General features: G+C 37.5%; 1 protein-coding gene across 1 annotated transcript in view; it reads left to right on the top strand.

Moving 5' to 3' along the window:
- The window catches only part of LOC142346019 (neuronal acetylcholine receptor subunit beta-3-like), a 20,388-nt gene extending 7,760 nt beyond the window's left edge, over positions 1-12,628 (top strand). The window contains exons 3-5 of the mRNA XM_075398498.1: positions 445-601; positions 2,738-2,928; positions 12,379-12,628. Of these exons, the coding sequence (XP_075254613.1) occupies positions 445-601; positions 2,738-2,928; positions 12,379-12,582 (552 nt within the window). The 3' untranslated portion in view covers positions 12,583-12,628. The remainder of the gene's footprint in view (positions 1-444; positions 602-2,737; positions 2,929-12,378) is intronic.
- Positions 12,629-15,617: the final 2,989 nt, after the last annotated feature.

Below are 15,617 nucleotides of genomic sequence, written 5' to 3'. Positions count from 1 at the left end.
GCAAACGATTTCAGAGATCAAATCTCAGTACATTTCAGCGCATTGTTATTTGAGGTTTTTGCGCTGAATTTTTCGAAATTTCAGCGTTTTTCAGCAAAATTCTTACATAAATTTTAGAAAATTTTTTGACCCAGGTAAAGAACATTTTGTAAACGTCAGTTAATCGATTTGTTTCGCCATTTTGCTAGAATGTTTGAACAAACTAATTCTTGCTTATACCCTAAAAATGGTTCATGATAGCCTAAAAATGGTAAAATTAGAAATTACAAGCAACATCTAGCGATTAAACGCGGTCAAATTTTCAGATTCTGGTTGCTATATTCTATCCAGAAAAAAATCTTAATCATTGCAGATTGATTAAGCGCCGTTTAATGAAGGTTGGTTAAGTAGAATATTACATCAGAACCCTTCCAAATTCAGATCACAATTTGCTGTTTGTTTTAGGTCTCGTGTGCTGTGACCCTGTTTCTAGCCCAGGTGGTCTCTTTTGGAACCCTGGCTAACATATTCCCTGCCAGCTCCAGAAGTCTCCCTGTGATGGCCTACTTTGTAGTCATTGTCACCTTTCACATGGGAATTTCATGTCTGTTGGCAATATTCAGTAAGATAGATTAACATTTTTCATAGCAAGAACAATTTTTTCGACGACTGGATTCTCTTCTCGATATTATGCTTCACTTCGCTGGAGTTAGCATGGTGGAATTTTGCGTGTGTATGTGTGTGTGGGGGTGGGGGGGGGGGGGGTGAGGGGCACGTATGTGTCTCAAGTCAGTTACGTCATTAAAAGGCCTGTCAAAGGAACTTGTTTCTGGCTTTGGTAAATTGTTCTGATTTTTTCGAAACGGGTATTATTGTGTATCGAACTTTTGACTATTGTTCTAACCATTTTAACACCATTACTTGATGTTAAAATGTTATTTTTTTGTTATCTGAGATCACTGAACAAATTCAGAATTTTCACTTATTTGGTTAATGTGAAGGTTACGCGCCCCAGGGAATTCATGTGCGGAGTAACTTTCCTATAAAAAATAATGTTGTCTATAATTTACATCGGTTACAATTCGATATCAAGTTACATTTATCTGATAGTTGTTATTCAGTTCATAGCAATTCAAAAGAGCGTTTTAAAAAGTGTGAGCCTTTTTAAAACGCTCTTTTGTCTGACTCACCAAAATAATATTAGCTAAAAACTAAATATATATATATATATATATATATATATATATATATATATATATATATATATATACACTTCAAAAATGTTTCTGGAAAATTTATAAACAGTTATTATATCGATGTTATTGTGGTTTTACAAAACCTTTGACCAATTTCAGTTTTATCTCCATTATTTATTGTTTGACATAGTAACGCATATCTGCCAAACTTATTAAAAACTTCAATTGTTTCATTTTTCTGATTTCTTTGTTTTGGTAAAATTGCGTTTAAAAACCAAAACGAACAGTTAAGGCAATCAATTATTTGTCGTTTTGTATTATTATTATTTTTGGTCTGATAACACTAAATCTATAAAACTTACGTATAATAAGTATCTGATTTAAATTCCAAAAATTCATTGTATTCAGGAAAAATAAGTTGTGGCACAAATATTTGGCAACATTTTTAATGAGGAAGTCTGAATTTTTAAAAATGTAGCAGAAAAAAAACTCGCATCAAACCATTCAACAACCGTCCTCCATCTTTAGAGTTAAAACCATCAAAATTATTGTTGACAATTGTAACAAATTGTAGCAAATTTAACAAAAATTTGGGGGAAAGTTACGGAAAATGTGAACAAAATCAAATGAAATAGTCTACTATTCAGAACACTTTAAGCCTCGATATATCCCCCCCCCGGAGAAAACGAACGTACAAAAACGGGCCTGGACAGTCTTTTCAATGATGCCACTCACAACTCTCAAGTTGAGAGTTGTGAGTGGCATCATTGAAAAGACTGTCCAGGCCCGTTTTTGTACGTTCGTTTTCTCCGGGGGGGGGGGGATATATCGAGGCTTAAAGTGTTCTGAATAGTAGACTATTTCATTTGATTTTGTTCACATTTTCCGTAACTTTCCCCCGATGAATAAGGGGGGGGGGGAGGCACTAACGGTGTAAAAAATATTATTTTTACACTCTTTACACTCTTTTCCCGGTTATTTTTCGGCAAAATCCTCGGCCCGGGATATATCGATCGGCGAAAATTGACTGAACAAAAAAAATCAAACACATTAGATATAGTTCCTCCCCCCCCCCCCCCCCCCCCCCCCCACTAAAGTGGCTCGGAACAACTATATTAGATTGTCCGACCACTATCAGTGTGAAAAAGAATCAAATGATTGTTCACATACATAGGTTAAAGAAACATTAGAATCCTTTGCCCCCCTCTCGCGTTCGTTATGTGCCCCCCCCCCCCCCCCCCCCAGCTACTTACTACGTGCAACTACACAGTACATCATTATATCAATATATGATAAAAAAAAGCGGGCGCGGTTGGTGACTGCAAATAAAATGCAACATCCAAACTTGGGGGGGGGGGGGGGGCAGAACAGAAATGGAAAGGATCCAAAACTGAAAAAGAAAAACTACTCGGAGTGACGTTACAACTATTAGCATCAGTGGTGAATTTTTAGTTCTGAACCGATATAAAGTTTCAATATTCAGGCATAAAAAAATTAATTGAAAAATACGGTTTGAAAATCAAAATAATTTTGGTTTTCCTAGATTTATATTGTGCTTTTAGTTGTGAATATCCACGTACAATGGTCAAGATGCAAAGTGTACTCTCGTATGTTGAGCATGATTAAAAGCAGAAGGTTACAATTGATAGGACTGAAACCGTACCAGTCCATCAAAAACACAATTGGCAGGAAAGCACTGGAAGCGAAGCAACTCTTGTCGGACAGCTCTGGCGCAACATCCAAAAGAGATCATGTCCATAATCACTATTAAAATTTCGGATCTATTCCCCCCCCCCCCCCTCCCCCAGCTTAGTGAGCATAAATCTTTTATGACCCCCAGGCGTACGTGCTATTTTCTTACATAGTAACGTGCTATATTACAACATATAATTTGTAACTGGGGGTTATAAAAAACACTCTGGAATTTTTCCAGAAAGTGAGAAATTCGCTGATAATGGTTTTAAAATTGTTAGCCGCAAAAATTGATGACTCGATCTGTTGAAAGTTTAACGCATTTCTTACAAATATTCAGCAAATGATTTTAGAAGAACACGCAAATTGAAATTTTATGCACACGCACAGAAGCCTTCACACACGCAAAAACAAACACACAAGCAAACAAACAAACAAACACACACACACACACACGCACACACACACACATACACACACACACACACACACACACACACACACACACACATACACACACACACATACACACACCAACGCACCGCATGGAAGAAAATTTTTTCAAAAATTGGTCGAGAAGTTTTCCATAATTTAAGTCAAAAAGTGCGCTGACAACCATTGAAAAGGATGTTCATCGCTTCATGTTCAACGCATTTTTTACATAATTTCAGCTCTTGTCATTACGACAAGCGGATTATTGATGGAAACCAATCCGCTAAAAAAATTTGCACCATATTTCAGTGCCTATATTACCTGAGATCGACACATTTCTTGATTACTCTCGCACTGTCGCGAATACTCTTCCCATTTTATTATAAATTCAGCACTTTTCCTGCGTTTTCCAGCAATCATTCATCTCAAATTTTACCCAAAATTAGGGTCTTCAGTGCTTTCAGCCCCTGTGGTTCACTATTTGCACGCTTTCCTGACTTAGCAAACAAACAGCTTCCCAAAATTTTCTGGCAAGCTCCCAAGCTTTCACAAATTCACCAACAGTTTGAAATTTGGGATCTATGTATGGAATGAGTTTTAAAAATTTGATGTATTTCAAATTAGAAGTGTTTCAGAGGTTATAAAATGCGCTGAAAATATTGATTCTATATATTGGAGATGTAATCAAATCATTATTGGTTTTTTTGCAAGAAACGACTTAACGCTCGTAAACACAACACATACCCACGCAATAAACTCACACACACACACAGAGAAACTCAAGTACAAAGACAATCAGCTCACACACACATATATAAGCAATCCACCCCCCCCCCCACACCCACACCCACACACGCATCCACACCCACAAAAACACAAACTGACAAGCAAACACAAACAACCACACTCACAAACAATCACTCTAGTTTTTTCAATGATTTCTTTAACTAATAAGCGACTTAACGTTTTCAAAGTTAAAAATTTTGAATACCATCCAGGATTTGCTTATGCCAAACCAAATTTTTGTTGGCAATTACAAGTGTGAGAAGAGTCTAAATCAACAAAAAAAGTCTTACTTAGCCAGGAAAAAAATCTGATCCATTCAACTATTTTGTTTGCTACAAAACGAATTTTTCCTCCAAAAATGGTTTATTTATATTTTTGTGAATAATTGTTTTATTAAACCACAATTTGAACATCCCCAGTGTAGAAAAATTTTATAACCTTAAAGGTTTTTGTTCTGAATTGTCTAGGAAAGAAATTATCTATTGCACTGTCTTTGTTGATAAAAAAGCGAATATGCTATCAATAATAGTATTTTTAATCGGATCAAGAATATGCTTCAAATATACCAAAATTGAATAAAAGACCCCATTGTACATAGACTCTAGATATTCAAACGGATCGGAAACTTTTGATAAGATTTGTACCAGGAGAGGCACGTGCTAAAAACTGTAACTTCAGAAACAACAAGTCATAATGTTGATTATATCTATATAATCAACATTATGACTTGTTGTTTCTGAAGTTACAGTTTTTAGCACGTGCCTCACCTGGTACACTGGGCCCCCATTTTTGGCCACCAAAAATTAGAAAGTTTGTAGTCGATCTGTTGTTGTTGTTGAAGTCTGTTTGAAGTTGCTCTTTGTCGTCTCGTCGTGTTCTCTTTTGCTCTGTTGTGTCTTTTGTGTAGCTGAACTGTATTTCTTACTTCATCTGCTGATGATTATGTTGAAATGTTGTATTGAGTTGTGTCCTCAATAAAACGCTGATCTTGAAGTTATGGACTCGTCCATATCTACAAATCTGTCTGAACTGACTTTGATGATGTCCACTGTTGAAGAATATGCTTACTGCTGTTCAAAAAATGCTGCTGCTTCTGCTGAAGTAATTCTTGCTGAAGTGTTTGTTGTTGTAGTTAAATTTCTGCTGATGTCTTCCGTCGGTGTTGTCTGTAGATTGTTGCTGTGTACTAGTTGTCAACGTGCTGCTTGTAGTGTTATATGAAAGTGGTATGCTGGAAAGTTGAATTGCTTTTTGTGCTGATTGCGTTTAACTGTGTACATTTGTAGTTGTTTTAAATCGACTTCTGTATTGGCTGATTGGCGATTGTCAAATACTGAACAATTTCCGGAAATGTTGTTGTTGCTGGTCTGCTTCTTGAAAATTGAAAAACTGATGCTCCCCGTGTTCCCTACCTACCTAAACCTACCACTACCTTGCACCTATTGCCTACGTTTACCTGTTTTTCCCAAATTAGAGTTTGTCGGAATACCAAATGTTTTGTAATAATTTTTACCGCTGATGTCTGGTTTTACCTAAGCTGTTTAGTGTCATATAACTATTCAACCTGATTTTATCCTGTCGGTTCAACTCTCTGCTGTTTTGCAATAAGCTAATAATTGTGCATTTGAATTCCAAAACCAAGCTAATGTCCATCCAGATTTTGATTTCCTGTTAAACCTACCTAACTAAACTTTCCCGTTTGAATGTATTTATCTAATGTACGATAAGCTTTATTAATTTGAGTTGCCTTGTGAGTTACTTATTGAAATACCTAATTGTACCTGAATAATACCTAATAGTCCCATTGAATTGCTAATTCATTGAATTGAACTTTAAAATTTTCATCTTTCACTTTACCCTAATCCCAAAACTGATATCAAGTTTGCTTCAAATTGTGTTTGAATTATTGTTCCCCATTTAATATTGATAGTCTTTATGGTGATTTGTCGCTAATAAAAATAGGTTTAATAGCTGGTTTAACAGAATCCCCTTTTGTTGTCTTAACCAGGCAAGACCTTACCACATTATCCTTACCTTTATTTACCTTCTGTACCCTACCTACCGGCCAAATACCCCTGGGTGTGTTGTTTTCTAGTATCCATACAATGTCCCCTACTTCTATTCCGTCAACCGTTGAATGCCATTTTTGACGTTGTCTGAGTGTTGGGAGATATTCCTTTAAAAGGCGTGTCCAAAACCCGTTCATGATACTGTTGACTTTGTTCCGTAATTTTCCTGCTCCTCTGTCGTTGCTGCTAATTGTAGTGTCTGATGGCAGTCCCGATGTCATTCCTGTCAAAAAATGTCCTGGTGTCAGACTTTCCACATCGCGAATGTCACTGCTGACTCATGTTAGAGCTGTGCTGTTGAGTAGAGCTTCCACTTGGCGAATGAGGGTTGAGAAACTGTCTTCCTGGAGTTTCCTAGATCCGGCGATATTGAGGAACAGGCGTTTTCTCATCCCAATGAGGCGTTCCCATGTTCCGCCAAAATGTTGTGCTCCTGGTGGAATAAATTTCCATGCAAATTTTTCGATTCCGCATATTTCTGTATCTCTGTAGTTGTGAAGCTGCTTACTTCGAAGCTCTTTGCTGTACTGGTGAAATATAAAGTTTTGTCGCTGTGAATTCTTTCCGCTAGTCCTCGTCGGCTGAAGAATTGTGGGAATGCCATTATGCACGATTCTTTTTGCAAGTTCCTGGTCACTTCGATATGAACGGCTCGTATCGTCAGACAGGTGAATAAGCAAAAGTATACTTTCATGGCTGTGTTGATCTGGCTGTATATTCCGAATGGCCCAAAAAAGTCTACTCCGGTTTCTTTGAAGGCTACAGGTTTGACTGAGAATCGGTAGCTCGGAAGATCTGACATCTGAGGCTGGCTGTTGAGTTGTCTCTGTCGTCTGCATTCGTAGCATCTGTTCGAGATCTTATTCATTACTGTTTTGCATTGAAGAACCCAAAAGTTCAACTGAATGATGTGTGTTTGCTCTTCAACTCCAACATGACCATTGATGTTGTGTTGCAGTTCCAGAAAAAGACGAATAATCCTGTTCCTACCGTCTAAGATTATTGGCTTCTTTGTTGCTGTTGAAACTGGTGCGTTGGCTAGTATGCTATTTGATCGAAGGATACCATCTTCGTCTATTGAAGGTGTCAACTGAATCAATCTACTCCGTTTTTGAATTGGCTTGTTGTGTGCTAGTTGATTTATGTCCTCGTCGAATGATTGTTGCTGAGATAGACGGAAAAGAAATTTCTCTGCATCTATGATCTGCTGGTCCCGTGTTCTCGTTTTGTTTCGGAGGTTTTTCATTTTGATGATGACGGCTCTTAGTTTCAACCACTGGCTAAACATGTTGGCATCAATTAGGTCTTTGTCAATTGGCTGTCGTCGTGTCCCCTGAGGTTTCTGTTCTGCGCTGTTCAAGAAAACAGTTTCTAGTTGTTGTTCGTCTGTTGTCGAGTTGTCGCTAGAAGACAGAAGAAACTGTGGTCCCTGTAACCAAAGAGATTTTTCTGTCATTTCTGTTGCTGTTAGTCCCCTCGTTCCTTGATGTGCTGGGTTGTCCTTGGTGTTGACGTAGTTCTACTGATTGGTGTTTGTGAGATCCCTTATTTCGGCCATTCGGTTTCCGATGTACATCTTGTGTTTCAATTTGAAGTTCTTTATCCAACTGAGAACGGTCGTGCTGTCACTCCACAGAAAGATTTTGTCAAACTTGAAATCCATTTCATCTTCAATTGTTTTCTTCAATCTTGCCGCGTAAAGTGCTGCTTGCAGTTCTAGTCTGGGAATTGTTGTTTGACGTAAGGGTGCCACTCTTGTTCTTCCCATGAGAAAACGAGTTGTGGTTTCCTGGTTCCTGGTTGTCTTGATGTATGCTACTGCTGCTGTTGCTTCCAATGATGCGTCGCAGAATACATGAAGTTCCATTGGGTCCCCAAGTGCTGTACCACCTACCAACCTGTTTACACCTACCGTACCTGTCTGTTCCGTTTCATGTACCCAATCTTTGATGGTCTTTCCATTGTCTCCACCAATAGCTTTGTCCCATTCGCGTCCATGTTTCCACAGCACGTGCAGTAGAATCTCGGCTCGGATGAGGAATGGCGATATGATTCCCAAAGGATCGTAGAAACTTGACACGAAAGAGAGAAACTTGCGTTGGGTCCAAGTTTTGCTGTCTAGGTTCCTTCTGTCTTTCTCTTTGAACATTATTTTGTCTTCGTCTAAGCTCCAGTAAACTCCAAGGACTCTTTGATGAAAACCTTTACTGAAGAGCTCCTCCACTGGTTTGCATAGATCATCTTGCATCTGCTCAGAAAACCCACGGCTGTTGCTGCACCATTTTATCAGATTGAATATAAAATTCTTCCGAGTATCCTTGACATCCTTGGCTGTGGTGAAAGCTGTGATGGCGTCGCTAAAATATGAAACCATGTCATCCATATAGAATATCCGCTGAATGATCTCTAGAGTATTTGGGTGATCTTCGATGTCGTCTTTGGCTGTCTGTTGCAAAACAAAATTTGCGCAAGCTGGTGAGTCCCTGGCTCCAAAGATGTGTCGTTGGTATTCGTACACCTTTAATTCTGAGCTGTTGGGTTGTCTCCACAAGAATCGTAGATAACGTCGGTCCTGTTGTCGTACTCCGATTTGCATAAACATCGCTTCGATGTCTCCCTGGATGGCGATGGCTCCCTGTCGGAATCCTAGCAGAATTCCAAGCATATTCCCATTTGTCATTGAGGCTTGTTCTGCTTTGTGGTGCTTTGGCATTGCAGATTCTTTGTATCTTGTCGGGTTTGTTTGGGCTGACAAGACCATAGTGTGGTATGTACCATCCTGTATCTTTCTGTCTATGGAAAGGTACTTTTGCAATGTAACCTTTTTCCAGGTCTGCTTGAATGCCCTCATTGTATTTCATGTACTGTTCAGGTTTCTTCTGTAGTCTGTTGACAAGATGATTCAAATGAGTCAAGGCATGCGACCGGTTGTCTGGTAAACTGCTGTCGTCTTTCCAGAGAAGTCCCGTTTCATAACGTCCATCTGCTTGTCTCACGCATGTTGTGTTAAGTAACTTGGTGGCTAAGAAGACTTCTGGATCATTAGACTTGGTTTTGGATTCCAATGGAATTGTCTCTGCTTTCCACCAATGAGAAACTTCTTCGTTGAGGTCATTGTCTTGTTCAAGGCAATTGCTGCAAAATAAAGCAGTATGTGCATTGAATGTTGTGTTTTGCTGTCATCCAATACTGTATGAGGTCCAGAAATAGTCCAACCAAGTTTGAAAAGACTTGCGCTTGGTGCTGATGATGGTCCTTGTTCCACTCTGACTGGTTAGATAAGATTAATGTTGTCCTGTCCAATCAATACTGTGACTTCGAGATTATCCAGAGTTGGCCTATTGACATGTCTAAGGTGGTCCCGTGTGCTCCCTCAGCTTTGGCAAATTGATGTTTTCCACAATGTATATCTGTTTGAGGTTGTAGCGATCGTCGTCTTCCAAATTCGAAATTTCTGTTGACGTTGTGTAAGACGATTTTGTGTCTTCGAGAGAAGTATTGTCAAGCTGCTTCCTGGGTCGATGAAGGCGTATGTGAGAACTTTATTCTCCTTGTTATGTAAAATAACTGGCATGACATAGAGAAGATTTGTTGTTTTAGTTGCTGCTGTCGTGTCCTTTGTTGTGGTTGTATCTTTGTTGCTGATGACTGCAATTGAGTTACCATTTCCTCTCGAGTTGTTCGATTGAGAGTTTGGTAGAACAATTGAGGTCAGTGTTCGTCCGTATCTACTGTTGGCACCGTGTAACATAGTGTTTTGTCGTTGTCCGCATCCTTGCTCCCTGCAATTAGAGATTGAAGGACAATTGTTGGCTTGATGGTTCGCTCCCAAACGATTTATGCGAAGGTTCAACTGATAAACTGTTTGTAGTCTTTCGTCTGCTGTCTTTGCTTTAAACGTTGGGCAATGGAATAACTGATGATTACCGTCGTTGAAGACACAAGGCAGAAGCTGGTTGTTGCTGTTGCTTCCTCTTGTTGCTTGAAACATTTGTGTTGTGCTCCGCTGGTTATACTGGTTCTTGTTGTTGTTGTTGTTGTTGCTAAAGTTGTTTATGTTCTGTGTTGGTTGTTGTTGCTGCTGTTGTTCCCTGCTTGAATGAGTTGGATGTTGATGAAATTGTCGGTTTCCATATAGGTCGAAATTTCGTTGATGTTTATCACTGTTTGTGCTCAGACTAGTATTGCTTCGTCCTTGATGCGTTGAACGTTCATGTGCTTCTGCTATTTTTTTAATCCATTGGTTGAAGTCTGCAAGTGTCGGCTGCTGATTTCTTTGTCGTGAAACAAACGGATTCCATTTAAATTCTTCGCTGTAAGGTAGTTTGTCGGTTGCATGCTTCAAGATTGTCGTGCTGTTGAGATCGGCTTCGAAGTTGAGTTCTTGTAGTGTCCTTGTCATGGTGTTAATGAATGTGGAAAAATTTACAATTGTCCAAGGAAGAGATGTTGTTGGTGGTCTGTAGTTGATGAGTTTCTCCAACAAGTTGCTGATGATGACGTTTGGGTTCCCAAACCGCTGTTTCAACTCGTTTATTGCATCTTTGTACAGGTGTCTGTTGAAGGCAAATCCTTCAATTGTGGTTTTGGCTTTTCCAATTACAAGTCCCTGTAGATAGGCGATCTTCTGTCCATCACTGAGCTGAGTGTCTCCAATCATGAAACTGAAACGGCTGTACGAATCTGACCATTTGCTCGGTTCACCGTTGAACTTCTGAAGATCCATCTTTGGATGAGCTTCCACATAAAGCGTATTGAATGGAACTGGTTGTGATAACGGTTTTGACAACTGTTGTGGTTGTTCTGTTGACTGATTGAATTTTTGTGTGTCCCCCATTCCAGTAACTCTATTCTGCTGGTCGTTTAGGCTGCTTGAGTAAGCTAGTCTATCATACCAAAAGCTTTTGAGGTTGTCACGTTGAGCGGAATTGCTAGTTTCTGGTTGATCGTTGTGTAAACTTCTGTTAACGGATGTTTGCTGTTGTCCAATTGCTCTAGTGTTGATGTTGTCGTTGGTTGCTGATTTATCCGCTGTCGAGTTGGCTGTTACTGTTGTCTCGTTGTTGTCTTGTGTGTTGAAGTTTATTGTGGTGTTTTCTTGCGAAATGTGATTCTGAATTTTAATTTTCATGTCGTCGATGTTGTTCCACGTGTCAGTGATTTTTCCGGTGTACTCCTCGTGCTGATCTTCGTCAAGCTGTGAAATCAACTCGTAACTGGTTTCCTCGAACTCCGAAAATGTTTCCGCTGCCTTTTCATGAAAATTCTTCGCTGCGTTTATGTTCCCACTGTCAATCAATTCGCTCATGGTTTGCAGGTTGTTCGCAATTTTCTCCCCCATCACCCTGATTTTTGCTTTTAAAACGGGTGGTTGCATGGTTCTGTTCGGCATTGCTGTCAGGAGGTTTGTATTCTGCTTTGTGTATTGTGTTGTTGAAATGTTGACTTTGCTGGGGGGTCTTTGTTGTCCGGTGGGGGGTTAGGGTCTTGGTCTTTGGGGATGATTCGTGGTCTTTGTCTTTGCCTTTGCCCTTGCCTTTGCCTTGAGGTTGCGCGTTCGAGCTTGGTTAGGGGGGGGGTCACCAGAAAAAAAACTGTGCGGTGTTCCGCCTTCAGTTAATTTTGAATGTGTAGTGTTGGTGGTGCTGCGGCCGGACGTCAGAGAAGCAAACTAATCAGCTTGCTTCACTGACGCCAGTGTTGGTGGTGTTTCAAAAAGACCCTTGAGTTATAGTTACTTTGGCACGATATTCCTGGGCTACCCTTTGCCCACTGTTGTTCCTTTTCAACAGTTATAACTTTCTTGAGATTTGGTTCACAAATCTTCTTTTGCTTCCATGAAAAAGAATATGCTTCAAACGTACCAAAATTGAATAGAAGATCCCATTGTACATAGACTTTAGATTTTCAAACGGATCGGAAACTTTTGATAAGATTAGATCCAGACGTTGGTCTCTAATCAGAACTTTGAGCAACCATAAGGCAATTGCCCAGAGCATAACACTTTCCAGATCTTGTAATTTTGATGAGACCATTAGGTCACAACTATACTCCTCATGTGCAACCGAAAGGGTCTGATCAGAGCTGACTTGGGTCTGGCACCTTAACCTCGGTTAAAACACACTTGTTGTTCGCCATCGACTCAATGATCCACCTCAAAAACTAAAAAAAAAACTAAATAATAAGAAATTTGTACGTGACATGATTTCTCCTACCACATTAAGTTGGACACCGCGATGATTGACAACTCTCACAGCAACCCAATTGACTATAACTGGCCCAAAACAGAGAGGGATGAGTTCAACCAGGAAGAAATGGCGAAACAGTGGAAGTACTTTGCAATTGTAGTCGATCGATTAGTTTGTGTGTTGCACGCTATTATAGTAACTGGTGTTGTTATTTTATTCTTTTTGCTGGTTTTACTATAAAAACAGAAAAACAATTAAAGTCCAAAACTTTGCTATTAATTTTAGTATAATTATTACACAGTGACTCAAAACATGATATTTAAATGCTTCAGCTTCAAAATTTTCATAAATATTTAATTAATACATTTTATTTTGCTTTATAAAGATTTTTTTCTTCCAAAAATTTGCCGCAGAGACAGGACAGTATCAAATTATGAACGAAGAATTTCAAGTAAAAGTTTTTAATTTGGTTCTCAGAATCTCAGGACTTGTTATTACCCTAGTCGGAAAAAAAGTTTATCTTGCAAGATCTTGCAAGATTCTGGCAGAATCTTGCAAGACGATGCATCGTCTTGCAAGAATTTTTTCCAAAATCTTGCAAAATCTTAAAAGATAAACTTTTTTCTTACAAGAATCTTACAAGATAAAATTTTTTCTTACAAGAATCTTACAAGATACACTTTTTCTTTCAAGAATCTTACAAGATACACTTTTTCTTTCAAGAATCTTACAAGATACACTTTTTCTTTCAAGAATCTTACAAGATAGCCTTTTTTATTTCAAAAATGGTTTTCCGCCTCCAGCACCTATTCTTATGACCTATACTTGCAAAAAAAAAAAAAATAAAACGTTGCAAGATATGAATGTACACATATTCTGGCATCGACAAAAGTAAGCCGAGAAGTAAAAACATCAGAAAAATATTAATCTAAGGCATCAGAAAATGGTCTCTCGATCTTCGTTTTTCAAAAACTTGTCCTGGTTTTTTCATTTCTGTTTTCTTGCTTTTCTGTTTTCTTGGCTTTCTGTTTTCTTGTTTTCTGTTTTCTAGGTTTTCTGTTTTCTTCATTGCTTCCTTGCTTCTTGCGTCAAAATATTCACGGCAAAAACTCAATCTATAAATTTAAAAGCACCTAGTAACAACGTCAAATTACAATCAGAAGAAACCTTGACCACAAAAATTTACTTTTTCCTAACTATACAGCAGATTGAATTTTTCCTTAATGAGACTAGGTAACATGTCGACAAAAACATGAAAAAATGAGGCGAAATTCAAAAATCAATCGACATCTTTTAAACCAAATAATTTCAAAGGTCTTCAAAATCATAAACTTTAACAAAAAATTTCACGAAAAAATTTACTAAAACGTCATTATGAAACAAATAGAAACTGTCTTTGGTTAGACTAAGCCATAGGAACGGACTAGAGACAAGAAAAACTCAAGAAATAACATACAACAAATTACAAACATTTGTGAAAACACAATTTGCTGAAGCCATTAAAATCATCTGAAAATTATGTACTTTCTAAAATTTCATTTAGAATAATTCAGCTGAAATTATACTGAATAAATAGATAAAATCATTTGGGCGCCACATTTGAAAATCATTGGGATCTGTTATTATGCCAAGGTGCTAAGAGAAGGGAAAAAGAAACACAAATACACCAATCACAAAATTTTCAATGAAAACACATATTGTCCAACAAACAAAACATAAGATCATGTCAGTAGACATGTTAAATAATTTTGGAATACAAAAATGATGGGACCTCTCAAATATGAGAAAAAGTTACAGGATGACAAAAAGAACAACAAAAACCGAAAAAAATTGAAAAATCATAGAAAATCTATCACATCATAATTTTTAAGACTAATTGCTATAAACCGACTGCTTTTGGTAACATCATTCAGTCAATCCTCTATTACAACCTTCTAAGAACAGTCAGCATCAGCATTTTACGACTACCTAAAGAAAAAAAACAGACAAGAATAGCAAATTTAAAAAAAATGAGCAAGAGAAGTGCCGCAGCCAATAAAAAGTGAATTTTTCATTAAGAAATTTTCCTTATTCAATCAATTATTTAACAGCAATAGGATTCTTTGTTTTTTAACAATTTGACTCCAAGCAATCAACAAATATTAACAATTAATTTAAAACCACGAAAGTTTTGAGATTTCCAGTAGTATCAACGCCAAAAAATTGAATACTATAAAAATAACAAATAAAGCAAAATCCAAAAATTCAGTAGAAAAATGCGAGAAGAAATTGTCGAAGACATTTAAACCAAAAACTTTTCGCTGAAAAAATTATCTTAGATCCATTGAATGTCTTCTCTAAGCCAGCGGAAAATATCAAAATAAGGATACTATGATAAGATTTGAAGAGAAACCAATAATACAAAATACCCTGAAATTTTTTTTTCTGAAATCTTGTGGCATTGAAGTAATAAAACCAATAGTTAGAAGATCAATCCGCTAACCAAATTAGTTTTAGTTGCAGTAGAAATGAAGTGGGTTCTGTCATTACTGAGACTGACATAGGCATACAGTTCAAGAAAAAGACTTTGAGTTTGTTTAAAGTTCAAAAGTTTTTCGAATTTTTTTAAAAGTCTTAGCAGCCATTGAATTAAATAGTTTTCAACGGAAGTCAATAAATACACTCACTTACGCCCGATAGGAAAAAAAGACCATTTGTTATGCATAGGTAATCAATAAGACATCACAATACATCTTATGACTATGAAAACAACATCAAAATTAGGCAAAAAACAAAAAATCAGTAGAAAAGTGCAAGCAGAAAGTGCCAAAGCCATTTAACATCAACAAATCATTGAGCGTTTTCCCTGAAACAATGGGAGCTATCAGAATCAGGATAATGTGATAAGATTTCAAGAGAAGCCAATAATACGAAAATATACTAAAATTTTAATTTTTTCGCAATCTTGTGGCATTGAAGTAATATAGCCAGTAGTTAGAAGATAAAACCGCTAATCAGATTTTTTTTGGTTGCAGTAAAAATCAAGTGGGTCCTGTCTTTACTGAGATTGACTTACAGTTCACAAAGTTAAGTTTTTGATCGGTTAAATTAAAAAAATAAACTAGAATAGTCACTTATTACTAGGATGCTTATTACAAAACGTATTGCATTTTTAGTCAGTGAGTTTATGCGCTAAGACTTCGAAAAGTTAGTAAAACCTCAAAAAGAAAATCAAAATTTCATTTAAAATTCTGAAAACGCATAGCCAAAGCCAAAAAAATATGAGCAGTTATTTG

The sequence above is a fragment of the Convolutriloba macropyga genome, chromosome 9, assembly GCF_964194025.1.
Source record: "Convolutriloba macropyga chromosome 9, txConMacr16.3, whole genome shotgun sequence".
NCBI classification, from domain to species: domain Eukaryota; kingdom Metazoa; phylum Xenacoelomorpha; order Acoela; family Convolutidae; genus Convolutriloba; species Convolutriloba macropyga.
The sequence above is the reverse complement of the archived record's forward strand: the minus strand, read 5'-3'. Positions and strand labels throughout refer to the sequence as shown.